Raw genomic sequence first — 19,406 nt, 5'->3', positions numbered from 1 at the left:
TTCTTGATTGGACGTGGCATGAAAGGTTATGGGATGAAGGCCAGAGAGTGGGACTGAGGAGGGTTTAAAAAAAATCAGCCATGATTGAATGGCAGTGCAGATTTGATGGGACAAATGATGCAGCTTTTTCATGTGGCCACAAAAAAGCTGCATCATTACCTTGTGACTCTTAAACTCTGTCCCTCGACTTATGAAAGCTAACACCCCATAAGTTTTCTTAACTACCCTATCTACCTGTGAGGCAACTTTCATGTACCCCCAGATCCCTCTGCACCTCTACACTACCAAGTATCCTGCCATTTACTTTGTACTCTGCCTTGGAGTTTCTCCTTCCAAAGTGTACCACCTCACATTTCTCCGGGTTGAACTCCATCTGCCACTTCTCAGCCCACTTCTGCATCCTATTAATGTCTCTCTGCAATCTTCGACAATCCTCTATACTATCCACAACACCACCAACCTTTGTGTCATCTGCAAACTTGCCAATCCACCCTTCTACCCCTACATCCAGGTCGTTAATAAAAATCACGAAAAGTAAGGGTCCCAGAACCAATCCTTCTGGGACACCACTAGACACAACCCTCCAATCCGAACGTACTCCCTCCACCACGGCCCTCTGCTTTCTGCAGACAAGGCAATTCTGAACCCCACTGGTGAAACTTCCCTGGATCCAATGCCTTCTGACTTTCTGAATAAGCCTACCATGTGGAACCTTATCAAATGCCTTAATAAAATCCATGTAGATCACATCCATTGCGCTACCCTCATCTATATGCCTGATCACCTCCTCAAAGAACTCTATCAGGTTTGTTAGACACAATCTGCCCTTCACAAAGCCATGCTGACTGTCCCTGATCAGACCATGATTCTCTAAATGCCCACAGATCCTATCTCTAAGAATCTTTTCCAACAGCTTTCCCACCACAGATGTAAGGCTCACTGGTCTATTATTACCCAGATTATCCCTACTAACTTTTTTGAACAAGGGGACAACATTCGCCTTCCTCTAATCCTCCAGTACCATTCCCGTGGACAACGAGGACATAAGGATCCTAGCCAGAGGCTCAGCAATCTCTTCCCTCACCTTGTGGAGCAGCCTGAGGAATATTCCTTTAGGCCCCAGGGACTTATCCATCCTAATGTATTTTAACAACTCCAACACCTCCTCTCCCTTAATGTCAACATGCTCCAAAACTTCAACCTCACTCATGTTGTTCTCAACATCATCAAGTTCCCTCTCATTGGTGAATACCAAAGAGAAGTATTCATTGAGGACCTCGCTCACTTCCACAGCCTCCAGGCACATCTTCCCACCTTTATCTCTATTCGGTCCTACATTCACTCCTGTCATCCTTTTGTTCTTCACATAACTGAAGAATGCCTTGGAGGTTTACCCTTTACCCTACTCGCGAAGGCCTTCTCATGCCCCCTTTTTGCTCTCCTCAGCCCCTTCTTAAGCTCCTTTCTTGCTACCCTATATTCCTCAATAGCCCCATCTGATCCTTGCTTCCTAAACCTCAAGTATACCTCCTTCTTCCACCTGACTAGATTTTCCATCTCACTTGTCACCCATGGTTCCTTCACCCTACCATTCTTTATCTTCCTCACCGGGATAAATTTATCCCTAACATCCTGCAAGAGTACCCTAAACATCAACCACATGTCCATAGTACATTTCTCTGCAAAAACATCATCCCAATTCACACCCGCAAGTTCTACCCTTATAACCTCATAATTAGCCCTTCCTGAATTAAAAATTTTCCTGTCCTCTCTGATTCTGTCCTTTTCCATGATAATGCTAAATGCCAGGGAGAGGTGGTCACTGTCGCCCAGATGCTCACCCACTGACAGATCTGTGACCTGACCCGGTTTGTTAACTAATACTAGATCTAGTATGGCATTCCCCCTAGTCAGCCTGTCAACATACTGTGACAGGAATCCATCCTGGACACACTTAACAATCTCTGCCCCATCTAAACCATTGGAAATAATCAGGTGCCAATCAATATTAAGGAAGTTAAAATCACCCGTGATAACAGCCCTGCTATTTTTGCACCTTTCCAAAAATTGCCTCCCAATCTGCTCCTCGTTATCCCTGCTGCTACCAGGGGGCCTATAGAATACTCCCAATAGAGTAACTGCTCCCTTCCTGTTCCTGACTTCCACCAATACGGAGGGTCCTGCTACATTACCCACCCTTTCTGTAGCTGTAATAGTATCCCTGACCAGTAATGCCACCCCTCCTCCCCTTTCCCCCCCTCTCTATCCCTTTTAAAACACTGAAATCCAGAAATATTGAGAATCCATTCCTGCCCTGGTGCCAGCCAAGTCTCTGTAATGGCCACTACATCATAATTCCATGTATGTATCCACGCTCTCAGTTCATCACTTTTGTTCCTAATACTTCTTGCATTGAAGTACACACACTTTAGCCCTTCTACCTTATTACCTTTACACCCTTTATTCTGTTTCTCTTTCCTCAAAGCCTCTTTATATGCTAGATCTGGCTTTACTCCATGCACTGTTCTTGCAGTTCTCACATGATCTTTTATCCTCCTCCACCTCACTATCTGTTCTAACACTCTGGTTCCCCTCCCACTGCAAATCTAGGTTAAACCCACTGGAGCAGCACTAGCAAACCTTCCCGCAAGGATGTTAGTCCCCCTCCAGTTCAGGTGCAACCCGTCCCATCGGAACAATTCCCACCTTCCCTGGAACAAAGCCCAATTGTCTAGGAACATGAAGCCCTCCCTCCTGCACCAACTCCTTAGCCATGTATTTAGCTGCATTATCTTCCAATTTCTAGCCTCACTAGCTTGTGGCACGGGTAGCAATCCTGAGATTGCAACCCTGGAGGTCCTGTCCTTCAACTTTGCACCTAACTCCCTAAACTCTCTTTGCAGGACCTCCTCCTTCTTCCTATCCACGTCATTGGTCCCTACATGGACCACAACATCTGGCTGCTCACCCTCCTGAGAATATCTAGAACTCGATCCGAGATATCGCGGACCCTGGCACCAGGGAGACAACAGACCATCCGGGATACTCAATCTCTCCCACAGAACCTCTTATCTGTCTCCCTAACTGTCGAATTCCCTATAACTACTATTCTCCCCTTTTCCCTCCTTCCCTTCTGGGCTGAGGGTCCAGTCTCAGTGCCAGAGACGTGATCACTACAACTTGTCCCTGGTAGGTCAACCCACTAACAGTATCCAAAATGGTATACTTATTATTGATGGGAAAGGCCACAGGGATGCTCTGCTCTTCCTGTCTATTCCCCTTCCCTCTCCTGACAGTCACCCAACTACCTCTCTCCTGACTCCTAGGGGTGACTATCTCCCTGAAACTCCTATCTATTTCTGCCTCTGCCTCAGAAATGATCCGAAGCTCATCCAGCTCCAGCTCCAGTTCCCTAACTCAGTTTGTCAGGAGCTGCAGCTGGATGCACCTTTTACAGGTGTAGTCATCAGGGACAATTGTACTCACCCTGACTTCCCACATACTGCAAACGGAGCACTCAACTGCCATAACTGCTGCCTCCATTACCTACTTCTAAGTTAATTAAATTAATTAAAGGAACTTACCCAGCCTTACCTCACTGGGAGCAAGCTCGTCCTCAGCCTCTACTCGCCGAAGCCTCTCGAGCCAAAGCCTTCCTACTCTGTCTCCCACTACTCCGTTGCCTGCTCCTATGATGCTCGCTCCATTGATCTGCTTGCTTTTTTAACTCTCCCGCTGTTCTCACAGGCTGACTTTCACACGCTTGCGCAGTCATGCCCCGTTCAAGCTGCCAAAGAAATTACCTTCCCCCTCTCAATCTGTTCGCTTTTTATACTCTCCTGCTGTCTCACAGTCCGACCTTCACACGCTTGCACAGTTGTGTCCTGTTCAAACTGCTGAAGAAATGACCTCACTTAGGCCACACTTGGAGTACTGTGTTTAGTTCTGGTCGCCTCACAATAGGAAGGATGTGAAGCATTGGAAAGGTACAGAGGAGATTTACCAGGATGCTGCCTGGTTTAGAGAGTATGCATTATGATCACAGATTAAGGGAGCTAGGGCTTTACTCTTTGGAGAGAAGGAGGATGAGAGGAAACATGATAGAGGTATACAAGCTATTAAGAGGAATAGATAGAGTGGACAGCCAGTGTCTCTTCTCCAGGGCACCACTGCTTAATACAAGAGGACATGGGTTTAAGGTAAGGGGTGGGAAGTTCAAGGGGGATATTAGAGGAAGGTTTTTTACTCAGAGAGTGGTTGGTGTGTGGGATGTACTGCCTGAGTCTGTGGTGGAGGCAGATATACTAGTGAAATTTAAGAGACTATTAGACAGGTATATGGAGGAATTTAAGTTGGGGGGATATATGGGAGGCAGGATTTAAGGGTCATCACAACATTGTGGGCTGAAGGGCCTGTACTGTGCTGTACTATTCTATGTTTTATGTTCTATGTTCAAATGGCCTAATTCTGGCCCTATGTCGTATGGTCATATGGTCTTATGTGACTTATGCTTCTTACTCTGAAATTGCAGTATGAATTCAATCTTTTTATGATCAATTTCTCCTGAAGTTTCCTTTACATTAAGCTCCCTAATAAGATCTGAGTTATTACACTCCACCAAATCTAAGATAGTCTTACCCTTTTTAGCTGCTCTAAAAAGTCATTTTGTAAGCATTCAACAAATTTCCTCTCTTGCTATTTAACACCAATCTGATTTTCCCAATCCTTCACCCCTTTGACTCTCAACACAGGAGCCCCTCAGGGCTGTGTACTAAGTCCCCTCCTTTACTCCCTGTATACCCATGATGGTATCGCTACCCACAGCTCTAATCTTCTAATTAAATTTGCCACCGACCCTACATTGATAGGCCTAATCTCAAACAATAACAAGGTAGCCTACAGGGGAGAAGTCATCTCTCTGACACAGTGGTGTTAAGAAAACAACGCACCCCCAATGTTGCAAAAACAAAGGAGCTGGTTGTGGATTACAGGAGGGATGGAGACAGGCTAATCCCTCTTGACATCAATGGATCTGGGGTTGAGAAGGTACACAGCTTTAAGTTCCTCAGCATTCACATCACTGAGGACCTCACGTGGCCTGTACACACCAGCTGTGTGGTGAAAAGGGCACAACAGCACCTCTTTCATCTCAGATGGTTGAGGAAGTTTGGTATGGGTCTCCAAATCCTAAGGACTTTCTACAGGGGCACAATTGAGAGCATCCTGACTGGCTGCATCACTACCTGGTATGGGAACTGTACCTCCCTTAATTATAGGATTCTGCAGAGAGTGATGTGGACAGACCAGCGCATCTATTGTTCCCATGATTCAGGACATTTACAAAGAGAGGTGTGAACAAGGGGCTCAAAGGATCATTGGGGACCTGAGTCACCCCAACCACAATCTATTCTAGCTGCTACCATTCGGAAAACGGTACAGCAGCATAAAAGCCAGGACCAACAGGCTCTGGGACAGCTTCTTCCACCAGGCCATCAGACTGACGAACTCACGCTGATTTGAGTGTATTTCTCTGTTACATAGACTGTTCTAGATAGATTGATAGATAGATACTTTATTCATCCCCATGGGGAAATTCAAAATGTTTTCCAATGTCCCATACACTTATTGTAGCAAAACTAATTACATACAAGACTTAGCTCAGTATAAATATGATATGCATCTAAAATCACCCTCTCAAAAAGCATTAATAAATAGCTTTTAAAAAGTTCTTAAATAGTTTACTAAAATACATTGAATGGTAACTTAAGCTCAGTCCTAACCCCGGCACTTAACATATCTTTCCCCTGGCGGTTGAATTGTAAAGCCAAATGGCATTGGGGAGTACTGATCTCTTCATCCTGTCTGAGGAGCATTGCATCGATAGCAACCTGCCACTGAAGCTGCTTCTCTGTCTCTGGATGGTGCTATGCAGAGGATGTTCAGGGTTTTCCATGATTGACCGTAGCCTACTCAGCGCCCTTCGCTCTGCTACCGATGTCATACTCTCCAGTTCTGTGCCTACGACAGAGCCCGCCTTCCTTACCAGCTTATTAAGACGTGAGGCGTCCCTCTTCTTAATGCTGCCTCCCCAACACGCCACCACAAAGAAGAGGGCGCTCTCCACAACTGACCTATAGAACATCTTCAGCATCTATTTATTATAAATTGTTATAAATTACTCTGATTGCACATTGCACATTTAGACAGAGACGTAATGTAAAGATTTTTACTCCTCATGTATGTGAAGGATGTAAGAAATAAAGTCAATTCAATTCAATACTCTTGCATATTGAAGTCCCCCATTACAATTGTGTTATTACCCTTATTACATGCCCTTTCCAGCTCCCTTTGCAACCTCAACCCCGCATCTTGGCTACTATTTAAACTAGATACAAGGGGGGAGGGGAACTAGAGTGTAGGAACAGATGTATGGGAGAAGGAAGAAAAAGAAGACAGTAAAGTTCTTTGTACTGTTAGAGATAAACAGAGAGGAAGAGCTGGAGAATTTCTTAAATGCAATTATTTTAATGCTAGGAGCATTGTAAGAAAGGTGGATGAGCTTAGAGCATGGATTGATACCTGGAAATATGATGTTGTAGCTATTAGTGAAACATGGTTGCAGGAGGGGTGTGATTGGCAACTAAATATTCCTGGATTTTGTTGCTTCAGGTATGATAGAATCGGATGGACAAGAGAGGGAGGTGATGTGTTGCTTGTCAGAGAAAATATTACAGTGGTGCTCTGGCAGGATAGATTAGACGGCTCGTCTAGGGAGACTATTTGGGTGGAATTGAGGAATGGGAAAGATGTAGTAACACTTATAGGGGTGTGTTATAGACCACCTAATGGGGATCAAGACTTGGAGGAGCAAATTTGAAAAGAGATAGCAGATATTTGTAATAAGCACAGGGTTGTGATTGTGGGAGATTTTGATTTTCCACGCATAGACTGGGAAGCCCATACTGTAAAAGGGATGGATGGTTTGGAGTTTGCAAAATGTGTGCAGGATAGTTTTTTGCAGCAATACATAGAGGTACCAACTAGAGAAGGGGCAGTGTTGGATTTTCTGTTAGGGAATGAAATAGGTCAGGTGACAGAGGTATGTGTTGGGGAGCACTTCAGGTCCAGTGATCACAATGCCATTAGTTTCAATATAATTATGGAGAAGGATAGGACTGGACCCAGGGTTGAGATTTTTGATTGGAGAAAGGCTAACTTTGAGGAGATGCAAAAGGATTTAGAAGCAGTGGATTGGGACAATTTGTTTTATGGGAAGGATGTAATAGAGAAATGGATGTCACTTAAAGGTGAAATTTTGAGGGTACAGAATCTTTATGTTCCTGTTAGGTTGAAAGGAAAGGTTAAAAGTTTGAGAGAGCCATGGTTTTCAAGGAATATTGGAAACTTGGTTAGGAAAAAGAGAGATATCTACAATAAATATAGGCAGCATGGAGTAAATGAGGTGCTCGAGGAATATAAAGAATGTAAGAAGAATCTTAAGAAAGAAATTAGAAAAGTTAAAAGAAGATATGAGGTTGCTTTGGCAAGTAAGGTGAAAATAAATCTGAAGGGTTTCTACAGTTATATTAATAGCAAAAGGATAGTGAGGGATAAAATTGGTCCCTTAAATAATCAGAGTGGACAGCTATGTGTGGAGCCGAAAGAGATGGGGGAGATTTTGAACAATTTCTTTTCTTTGGTATTCACTAAGGAGAAGGATATTGAATTGTGTAAGGTAAGGGAAACAAGTAGGGAAGTTATGGAAACTATGACAATTAAAGAAGAAGAAGTACTGGTGCTTTTAAGGAATATAAAAGTGGATAAATCTCCAGGTCCTGACAGGATATTCCCAAGGATCTTGAGGGAGGTTGGTGTAGAAATAGCAGGGGCTCTGACAGAAATATTTCAAATGTCATTAGAAACGGGGATGGTGCCGGAGGATTGGCATATTGCTCATGTGGTTGCAATGTTTAAAAAGGGTTCTAAGAGTAAACTTAGCAATTATAGGCCTGTCAGTTTGACGTCAGTAGTGGGTAAATTAATGGAAAGTATTCTTAGAGATGGTATATATAATTATCTGGATAGACAGGGTCTGATTAGGAATAGTCAACATGGATTTGTGCGTGGAAGGTCATGTTTGACAAATCTTATTGAATTTTTTGAAGAGGTTACGAGGAAAATTGACGAGGGTAACGCAGTCGATGTTATCTATATGGACTTCAGTAAGGCCTTTGACAAAGTTCCGCATGGAAGGCTAGTTAGGAAGGTTCAATCGTTAGGTATTAATATCGAAGCAGTAAAATGGATTCAACAGTGGCTGGATGGGAGATGCCAGAGAGTAGTGGTGGATAACTGTTCATCAGGTTGGAGGCCTGTGACTAGTGGCATGCCTCAGGGATCTTTACTGGGTCCAATGTTGTTTGTCATGTACATTAATGATCTGGATGATGGGGTGTTACATTGGATTGGTAAGTATGCAGATGATACTAAGGTAGGTGGCATTGTGGATAATGAAGTAGGTTTTCAAAGTTTGCAGAGAGATTTAGGCCAGTTAGAAGAGTGGGCTGAACAATGGCAGATGGAGTTTAATGCTGATAAGTGTGAGGTGCTACATTTTTGTAGGAATAATCCAAATAAGACATACATGGTAAATGGTAGGGCATTGAAGAATGCAGTAGAACAGAGTGATCTAGGAATAATGGTGCATAGTTCCCTGAGGGTGGAATCTCATGTGGATAGGGTGGTGAAGAAAGATTTTGGTATGTTGGCCTTTATAAATCAGAGCATTGAGTATAGAAGTTGGGATGTATTGTTAAAATTGTACAAGGCATTGGTAAGGCCGAATTTGGAGTATTGTGTACAGTTCTGGTCACCGAATTATAGAAAAGATATCAACAAAATAGAGAGAGTACAGAGAAGATTTACTAGAATGTTACCTGGGTTTCAGCACTTAAGTTACAGGGAAAGGTTGAACAAGTTAGGTCTTTATTCTTTGGAGCGTAGAAGGTTGAGGGGGGACTTGATAGAGGTATTTAAAATTATGAGGGGGATAGATAGAGTTGACATGGATAAGCTTTTTCCATTGAGAGTAGGGTAGAGTCAAACAAGAGAACATGATTTGAGAGTTAGGGGGCAAAAGTTTAAGGGTAGCACGAGGGGGAATTTCTTTACTCAGAGAATGGTAGCTGTGTGGAACGAGCTTCCAGTAAAAGTGGTAGAGGCAGGTTCAGTATTGTCATTTAAAGTAAAATTGGATAGGCATATGGACAGGAAAGGAATGGAGGGTTATGGGCTGAGTGTGGGTCAGTGGGACTAGGTGAGTGTAAGCGTTGGCACGGACTAGAAGGGCCGAGATGGCCTGTTTCCGTGCTGTAATTGTTATATGGTTATATGGTTATTTGGAGGCCTATATATGATTCCCATCATGCGTTATTTTAACCTGGCAGTTTCTTAACAGCACTCACAAATATTCAACATTCTCTGACCCTGTGTCACCTCTTTCTAAAGATGTAATTGCATCTCTTACCAACAGAGCCACATCACTGCCGATGCCTTTCTGCTTCTCCTTTCAATTCAAAGTATATCCTTTGATGTTAAGCTCCCAACTATGGCCTTTTTCCAGCCGCAACTCAGTGATGCCCACAACATCATACCAACCAATTTCTAATTGCACCATGAGTTCATCCACCTTATTCTGAATGCTTAATGCATTTAAATACAGCTCCTTCAGTCCTGCATTCTTTGCCCTTCTGAGTTTTGCCTCTGTGGTACAATTTAGCTCTTTGGTCTGTCTGCATTTGTACCCAATCATTGGCTTGTGCTTCCTTATATTCATGTTACACCCATCATCTATTTGTAAACTCAATCAAGTTAGTAAGACACAACTTAACATGTACAAAGCCATGACAGGTGTCCATAATTAGGCCATAGGTTTCCAAATGCTCATGAATCCCAACCCTATGAATTTCCTCCAGTAACGTCCCTACCTCAGGCATAGAAACACAGAAAACCTACAGCACAATACAGGCCTTTTCGCCCAAAAAGTTGTGCCAAACGCATCCCTACCTTAGAAATTTTGCAAGGCTTACCTATAGTCCTCTATTTTTCTAAGCTTCATGTACCTATCCAAAAGTCTCTTAAAAGACCCTATCGTATCCGCCTCCACCACCATTGCCAGCAGCTCATTCCAAGCACTCACCACTCTCTGAGTAAAATACTTACCCCTGACATCTCCTATGTACCTACGCCCCTGCACCTTAAACCTGTGTCCTCTTGTGGCAACTATTTCTGCCCTGGGGAAAAAGCTTCTGACTATCCACAGGATCAATGCCTCTCATCATCTTATACAGCTCTATCAGGTCACCTCTCATCCTCTGTCGCTCCAAGGAGAAAAGGCTGAGTTCACTCAACCTATTCTCATAAGGCATGAGGTTCACCAGTCTTTAGTTTCCAGGATTATCCCTGATTCCTTTCATGAATAATGGAACAGCACTATCTGCTCGACAGTCCTCTGGGACCTCACCTGTAGTGAGAGAGGACACAAAGATATTGATCAAGGCACCAGTAATCTCATTTGGTTCTAGCTTCCTAAGCTTTACATATTTTTCCTTTTTCTTCCTGACTAAGTTCATCACCTCTCTCGATATCTTCTGACTGGAATATACAGTACAAGTCCTGTACTCTGTGCAGTTGGCCCTTAAACACCCTCTACAAGGATGTGTGTATAACCCTCTATTTTTCTAAGCTCCATGTACCTATCTAAGAGTCTCTCAAAAGACCCTATTGCATCTGCTTCCACCACTGTTGCTGGCAGCCCATTCCGTGCACCCACCACTCTCTGTGTAAAAAACTTACCCCTGACATCTCCTCTGTTCCTTCTTCCAAGCACCTTAAAGCTGTGCCCTCTCATGCTAGCCATTTCAGACCTGGGGAAAAGCCTCTGGTTATCCACATGATCAATGCCTCTCATCATCTTTTACACCTCGATCAGGTCACATCTCATCCTTCGTCACTCCAAGGAGAAAAGGCCGAGTTCAGATAACCTATTCTTATAAGGCATGCTCCCCAATCCAGGCAACATCCCTGTAAATTTCTCTGCACTCTCTCTGTAGCATCCACATACTTCCTGTAGTGAGGTGACCAGAAATGAACACAGTGCTCTAAGTGGGATCTGACCAAGGTTTTATATAGCTGTAACATTACCTCACGGCTCTTGAACTCAATCTCATGGCTGATGAATGCCAACACACAATACGCTTTCTTAAACAACAGCTTTGCGTGTCCTATGGACACAGAGCACAGGATCTTGCTGATCCTCCACATTGCCAAGTGTCTTACCATTAATATTATATTCTGCCTTCAAACTTGACCTACCAAAATTAATCACTTCACATTTATCCGGGTTGAACTCCATCTGCCACTTCTCAGCCCAGTATTGCATCCTATCAATGTCCCGCTGTAACCTCTGACAGCCCTCCACACCATCCACAACAGCCCAACCTTTGTGTCATCAGCAAACTTACTAACCCACCCTTCTACTTCCTCTTTCAGGTCATTTATAAATATCACAAAGGTGGGGGGGGGGGGGGGTCCCAGAACAGATTCCTGCAGAACACCACTGGTCACTGACCTCCATGAAGAATATGAACCATCCACAACCACATTTTATCATCTGTGAGCAAGCCAATTCTGGATTCACAAAGGTCTCCTTGGAACCCATGCCTCATTACTTTCTGAATGAGCCTCATATGAGGGGTTGTATTGAGAGCATCCTGAGCAGCAGCATCACTGCCTGGTTCGGAAATTGCACCATCTCAGATCGCAAGACCCTGCAGCGGATAGTGAGGTCAGCTGAGAAGATTATTGGGGTCTCTCTTCCCGCCATTATGGACATTTACACTACACGCTGCATCCGCAAAGGAAACAGCATTATGAAGGACCCCATGCACCCCTCATACAATCTCTTCTCCCTCCTGCCATCTAGGAAAATGCTCCGAAGCATTTGGGCTCTCACAACCAGACTATGTAGAAGTTTCTTCCCCCAAGCTATCAGACTCCTCAATACCCAGAGCCTAGACTGACACCTTGTCTTATTGTCCTGTTTATTATTTATTGTAATGCCTGCACTGTTTTTGTGCACTTTACACAGTCCTGTGTAGGTCTGTAGTCTAGTGTAGCTTTCTCTGTGTTGTTTTTTTCACGTAGTTCAGTCTAGTTTTTGTACTGTGTCATGTAACACCATGGTCCTGAAAAACGTTGTCTCATTTTTACTATGTACTGTACCAGCAGTTATGGTCGAAATGACAATAAAAGTGACTTGACTTGACTTGACTTGAAATGCCTTACTGAAATTCACATACACTACATCCACAGTTCTATCTTCATAGAATGGAGATGAGAAGGAATTTCTTTTGCCAGAGAGTGGTGAATCTGTGGAACTTGCTGCCACAGGCAGCTGTGGAAGCCATCTTTATGAGTATTTAAGGCAGAGGTTAATAGATTCTTGATTGATCAGGGCATGAAGGAATATGGGGAGAAGGCAGGAGATTGGGACTGACAGGGAAAATTGATCAGCTATGAAGAAACGTCAGAGCAGGCTTGATGGGCCAATTGGCCTAATTCTGTTCCTATATCTTATGGTGTTATAGACTGTTAGACAGCCAAAAGAACAGGCAGATAGTTTAGAACATAGAACATAGAATAGTACAGGCCCTTTGGCCCACAATGTTGTGCAGACCCTTAAACCCTCCCACCCATATAACCCCCACCTTAAATTCCTCCAAATACCTGTCTAGTAGTCTCTTAAATTTCACTAGTGTATCTGACTCCACCACTGACTCAGGCAGTGCATTCTACGCACCAACCACTCTCTGAGTGAAAAACCTTCCTCTAATATCCCCCTTAAACTTCCCACCCCTCACCTTAAAGCAATGTCCTCTTGTATTGAGTAGCAGTACCTTGGGGAAGAGGCGCTAGCTGTCCACTCTATCTATTCCTCTTAATATCTTGTATACCTCTATCATGTCTCCTCTCATCCTGCTTCTCTCCAAAGAGTAAAGCCCTAGTTCCCTTAATCTGTGATCATAATACATACTTTCTAAACCAGGCAGCATCCTGGTAAATCTCCTCTGTACCCTTTCCAGTGCTTTGACATCTTTCCTATAGTGAGGTGACCAGAACTGGACACAGTACTCCAAGTGTGGCCTAACCAGAATTTTATAGAGCTGCATCATTACCTCGTGACTCTTAAATTCTATCCCTCAACTAATGAAAGCTAACACCAGATTTCCTGGTGGTGGCTGATGGAGAAGCAGCAATCTGCTGTTGCTCCAATTCTAATTACCTTACTATTTCCAACCTGTCTTGAAACTTCTTTTTTAAGTGTGATATTTTTTCATTATGGCTACATTAAGAGGTGGCAGAGGTACTAAAAAGGATGATCCCCCTGCTTCTTTGGATTCTATTATGGATTTGCTGCAAAGTCATACATGAGAAGCCTCTGAGAAGTTTCAACAATTCAGCTCTGAATTTAAACAAATAGATGGTAAATTGGATTCTATTCAGCAAACTCTTAATGAACATGATAAATGTATAAAAAATAATTAAGCAATTTTGTCGTTTCTGGAAACGGAAGTGGATAAATTGCAAAAGCTTTATGAAAAGCAATCGAAGTCCAATGAAAAGTTAAGACAGAAGATTATCAACATAGAAAATAGAAGTAGAAAGAACAACCAGATGGGTTCTGGGTCTCGAAGAATTAACTGAAGGTGACCATCCTATGGAATTCTTTGCAAACTTTCTGCCAGAATTATTTCCAGAAATTTTGGCGTCTTTCCCTATGATTGATCGAGTTCACAGGTCTCCCGTGTTTAGACCTCCTAACAGAGATAGACCAAGATCAGTAATCATTTGTTTTTCATGAATTTAAAACAAAGGAACTGTTAGTTCGCAAATCTTGTCGAAGAGGCATGACTGACTATCATAGTTGCAAGATTAGAATTGTTGAAGATTACTCACCTGAGGTTATGCAGGAATGTGCTAAGTTCAAAGAAGTTATGTCTGAATTTTTTAACAAGGGTTTCAAGCCCTCCCTTCGCTACCCAGCTCGACTTAGAATCACACTTAAAAATGGATCTTTCGAATGGTTTCATTCGACTGCTGAAGCACAAAGATTTTTAAAATCCCGAAGGCTAGCTGTTTAGTTTGTCCTTACATGAAAGCACAAGATTAAATGAGAAACTATTAATTCACAAATCCCGTCGAAGGGGCATGATTCATTATAGGGTGGAATATTAAGATTCTCAAAGACTATTTGCTTGAGGTTATGCAGAAATGTGCTAAGTTTAAACAAGCTTTGTTGGAATTTTTTAACAAGGGTTTTAACCCATTCCTTGGCTACCCAGCTTGACTGAGAATCTCATTAAAGATGAATCCTTCGAATGGTTTCGTTTGAATGCTGAAGCATAAAGATTTTTTAAATTTGAAAGCTAACTGCTTAGCCTGCTTTTTCATGAAGATATAAGATTAAATGTTTAATGTCTTTCTGTATGAATAATTGTATCTTTTACTGTTGGTAAACCTTCATAACTAATTTCCTTTTGTATTTTTAATACTGTATTTTTGATATATGAGAATTAAATTTCTTCTTTGGATATTGTTTAGTCTAACCTTGAAAATAAATAACCTTGAAACTAATTGGAACAATCGCCAGGTTTTTTGGGGGGTTGTCCATAGTTGTAGATGCCGACTTTCTATTGGTCAGTCTTCTTTCTTTGGGAGGTGGGCGGGGGTATGGTTTTTTTCTCTCAGAAGCTGTTTTCGAATTTTGTTTAGCCAACTTGTTGCTTGGTTACTATTTCTAAAGGTTTTTGGATTGGTTTTAACTTACATTTTAACCCTTCCTTTAAATAATATTAAAAATGGACCATATTATTGATTTACTCAGTTTTAACGTGAAAGACTTAAATCACCGTTAAACGCAATAAGATTTTTGCTTATATTAGGAAATTTATTTAAGGTCCCTATTTTTTTTTACAAGAAACTCATATACCATTCTTTATCTTCCTCACCATGACAAATTTATCCCTAACATTCTGCAAACATCAACCACATGGCCGGAGTATATTTCCCTGCAAAAATATCATCCCAATTCACACCCACAGGTTCTAGCCTTATAGCCTCATAATTTGCCCTTCCCCAATTAAAAATTCTCCTGTCCTCTCTGATTCTATCCTTTTCCATGATAATGCTAAAGGTCAGGGAGCGGTGATCACTGTCCCCCAGATGCTCACCCACTGACAGATCTGTGACCTGACCTGGTTCGTTACCTAATACTAGATCTAGTATGGCATTCCCCCTAGTCGGCCTGTCAACATACTGTGACAGGAATCTGTCCTGGGCACACTTAACAAACTCTGCCCCATCTAAACAATTGGAACTAATCAGGTGCCAATCAATATTAGGGAAGTTAAAGTCACCCACGATAACAACCCTGTTATTTTTGCACTTTTCCAAAATCTGCCTCCCAATCTGCTTTTCGGTATCTCTGCTGCTACCAGGGGACCTATAGAATACTCCCAGTAGTTTCTGCTCCCTTCCTGTTACTGACTTCCATCCATACTGACTCAAAAGAGAATCCTGCTACATTATTCACCCTTTCTGTAGCTGTAATAGTATCCCTGACCAGTAATGCCACCCCTCCTCCCCTTTCTCCCCCCTCTCTAGCCCTTATAAAGCACTGAAATCCAGGAATATTTAGAATCCATTCCTGCCCTGGTGCCAGCCAAGTCTCTGTAATAACCACTACATCATAATTCTATGTATGTATCCAAGCTCTCAGTTCATCACTTTTGTTCCTGATGCTTCTTGCATTGAAGTACATGCACTTTAGCCCTTCTACCTTTACACCCTCTATTCTGCTTCTCTTTCCGCAAAGCCTCTCTATATGCATTGCTCCATATACTCGCACTTCTTCCACTGCTCTATTGCTCCAGGTCCCATCCCCCTTGCAAATTAGTTTAAACCCTCCTGAACCATGCTAGCAAACCTACATGTAAGGATATTGCTCCCCCTCGAGTTCAAGTGCAACCCATCCAATCTGTACAGGTCCCACCTTCCCCAGAAGAGATCCCAATGATCCAAAAATCTAAAACCCTGCCCCCTGCACCAACTCCTCAGCCACGCATTCAACTGCAATCTCCTCCAATTCTTACCATCACTATCACGTAGCACTGGCAGCAATCCTGAGAACGCCACCCTTGAGGTCCTGTTCTTCAGCCTTCTGCCTAGTTCCCGAAACTCACACTTCAAGACCTCATCCCTCTTCCTGCCTATGTCGTTGGTCCCAACATATATCACGACTTCTGGCTGCTTTGTCTCTTGTACCAGGATGTCATGCACCTGGTCAGAGACATCCCGGACCCTGGCACCCGGGAGGCAACAAACCATGTGGTGTCCTTTTCATGTCCACAAAATCTCCTGTCTGCTCCCCTGACTATAGAGTCTCCAATGACGACAGCTCTCCTCTTCTCCGTCCCATCCTTCTGCACTGCAGGATCAGACTCAGTGCCTGAGGCCCTGCCACCGTGGCTCACCCTGGTCAGTCGTCCCTGCCAACAGTATCCAGGTCGGTATACTTATTAGCAGCCTAGGTGTGACTACCTGCCTGTAGCTCTCAACTATGACTGCCTCATTCTCCCTTATGAGTCAAAGGTCATCCAGCTGCTGCTCCAGATTCCTCAAACGGTCTTCCAGATTGCCCAGCCGCAAGCACTTCTGGCAGATGTGACTCTGCGAGAGAGGGGAGTTCCCCCAAGACTGTCACATCTCACATGAGAGGCACATCACCGTCTCAGGAGGCATTGTAAAGCCTAACTGGGAGCAAGCTCGTCCTCCGCCTCTTCTTGTTGAAGCCTCTCAAGTCAAAGCCTCAAAGCTCCACTCCTTCACTGGCCCACTCACTCACTGGCCACTTTCCACTTATGCAGGCATCTAAACTGAATTCAGCTCCAAGTACTAGAGACATAGACAGGAGAGAGAGAGAGATAGAGAGAGAGAGAGAGAGAGAGAGAGAGAGAGAGAGAGAGAGAGAGAGAGAGAGAGAGAGAAAGCCTGCTATTTATTGGTCATAGAGTCATTCAGCATGAGAACAAGCCCTCCAGCACAACTTGTTCATATTCACTGTGCTGTATAACAAGCTTGTCCTATCTGTTTACATTGGGCCATATCTCTTTAAAAATCTCCAGTCCATGTACTTATCCAGATGGCTTTTAAACATTGTTAAACTGATGTCCCTTTTAAATCTCCATTTCTGATCTTAACCAATGTCCTCTTGCTTTTAGCACCCTCTCCCTATGTGCTTTCCAATTCTCTATGCCTTCATGCTTATATTTGTCCATTAGTTCAATCTCTTACATTCTAAGGAATAAAGTCCTTGTTTCTCCACCTCTCCTTGAAATTGAGGTCCAAGTCCAGACAACATCCTTGAAAATCTTTTATGCATTCTTTTTTTCTTTTTAATATTTTTTCTATAATGGAGGGATCAAACTGCACACAATACTGCAAGTGTGGCCTTCCCAATATCTTGTATAACAGATCATTACCTCCCAACTCTTATACATAGTTTCCTGACTGATGAAGGCCAGCATGCCTTCCTTATCAACCTGTCTACCTCTGGTTTCTTTGAGCTGATGCCAGATGTAGTTAAACCATTAAGCTGGATTACAACAAGCAACTTTATGTTTCAGTCATCCTCATCCTTTAAATAATCTGATACTATTTCATACCAATTTTCTTCAAACAGCAGCCTCAATGGTCCGACAGGTCTGATTCTCTCCTGCATCTCATTCTGGTCCTACAATAGGAAGCAATCTCCTTCTGATGATGATCCCCAAGGATTAATCCCTGCAGCACTGAGTGTACACTGTAACCAGCGTCTCTACCTTTTGTATGCGTCCCTCGATGTCCAAGAAGATGGCTCTGGGCTGGTAGGCGGACGATGCAGATCCCATTTCACTGCAGTGGTGCTGGTGTTAAACTGTTCTGCCAGCCTCTTTTGTAGACTAGCATTTAATCTTAGCTCCTCACACTCCGCTGCTTGCTCTGCTACTGACACACTTAACTGCTCTCTGTCCTTCTCCTTTCTCAGACACAGCTATCCACCCACACAATTGTTTAGTATGGTGTTCAGCTCTTGTTTCTAGCCACTCAGGATCTCCATAGCAACATACAGAAGAGACAGAAGCATCTGGTCTTAAATTCTATAATCACCACAGTTTGAAAGAACCCTTTGGAAATTAGAGATCATTAGTAGGATTAAGCTGACCCAGTCCTTTCAGCCCTGGAGCTAAGCAGAAGACCATGCAGAGGATAGTCAAAAGTAAGGTGACTATTCAAAACGTGAAATGTTGGTTGCACATCTTACACTTCCAGGACAAACAGAGCATGGATTAGATGGAATAAAACTCTTTCTGCACTGCCACATCAAATGCTGCCAGAGCAGTGACAGTACTGGTGAAATATGGTGTAATCTTATATAACCATATAACAATCACAGCACGGAAACAGGCCATTCCGGCCCTCCTAGTCCGTGCCGAACTCTTAATCTCACTTAGTCCCACCTACCCGCACTCAGCCCATAACCCTCCACTCCTTTCCTATCCATATACCTATCCAATTTTACCTTAAATGACACAACTGATCTGGCCTCTACTACTTCTACAGGAAGCTCATTCCACACAGCTATCACTCTCTGAGTAAAGAAATACCCCCTCGTGTTTCCCTTAAACTTTTGCCCCCTAACTCTCAAATCATGTCCTCCTTTCTTTCCATTCAAACATTCATAAGACATCTCCCTATAAGACAGAGCCTTTTTCCCATGCCACCATGGAGATGAGATGCTACCCCCACCCCATAGGACTCAGCTATTCCTGTAATGGGTGGCATATTTTTTCCATCCTTGTGTACCTTGGGAAGGTGATGGTGAGCAGGAGACCAGCCTTTCACCTGTTCCTGTACCTACTGTATTTATTTGATTGACCTGTGAAGTTTTAGAGTGATGGAGCTATATAGCACAGAAACAGGCCCTATGGCCCAAATTGACAAGAGGAGGCATGAGATCCAGGGAAACCACTGAGTGGATACAGAATTGGCTTTCTCACAGAAAACAGAGTGTGGTGTATTCTTCCTGGAGGCCGGTGACCAGTAGAGTTCCACAGGGATCTGCTCTGGGACCGCTGCTCATTGTGATTTTTATAAAACACTTGGATGAGGAAGTGAAATCGTGGGTTAGCAAGTTTACAGATAACACAAGTGTTGGTGGTGTTGTGAATAGCATAGAAGGTTGTCATAGTTTAAAATTGGATAGTGACTGTGATGCACCATCAATAACTCACTCTGAGACGTAGGAA

At 43.2% G+C, this 19,406-nt stretch overlaps 1 protein-coding gene across 11 annotated transcripts in view; it reads right to left on the bottom strand.

Moving 5' to 3' along the window:
• Positions 1 to 18,170, bottom strand: part of pde9aa (phosphodiesterase 9aa) — a 304,953-nt gene extending 286,783 nt beyond the window's left edge. For 3 of the 11 annotated variants that reach the window (XR_012098852.1, XR_012098853.1, XR_012098854.1), the window contains exon 1: positions 17,940 to 18,167. Coding sequence is in view for 6 of the 11 variants with exons in the window: in XM_073044718.1 (XP_072900819.1) it covers positions 17,940 to 18,008 (69 nt within the window). In the remaining 5 variants the exon portion in view is untranslated. Of the gene's footprint in view, positions 1 to 17,783; positions 17,915 to 17,939 lie in introns of those variants that run through there. The other 8 variants (XR_012098851.1, XM_073044722.1, XM_073044721.1 and 5 more) reach the window with 6 other exon arrangements.
• Between the last annotated feature and the right edge of the window lie 1,236 nt (positions 18,171 to 19,406).

The sequence above is a fragment of the Hemitrygon akajei genome, chromosome 5 (genome assembly GCF_048418815.1).
Source record: "Hemitrygon akajei chromosome 5, sHemAka1.3, whole genome shotgun sequence".
Classification (NCBI taxonomy): Eukaryota; Metazoa; Chordata; class Chondrichthyes; order Myliobatiformes; family Dasyatidae; genus Hemitrygon; species Hemitrygon akajei.
This window is presented reverse-complemented; position numbering and strand designations above follow the sequence as displayed.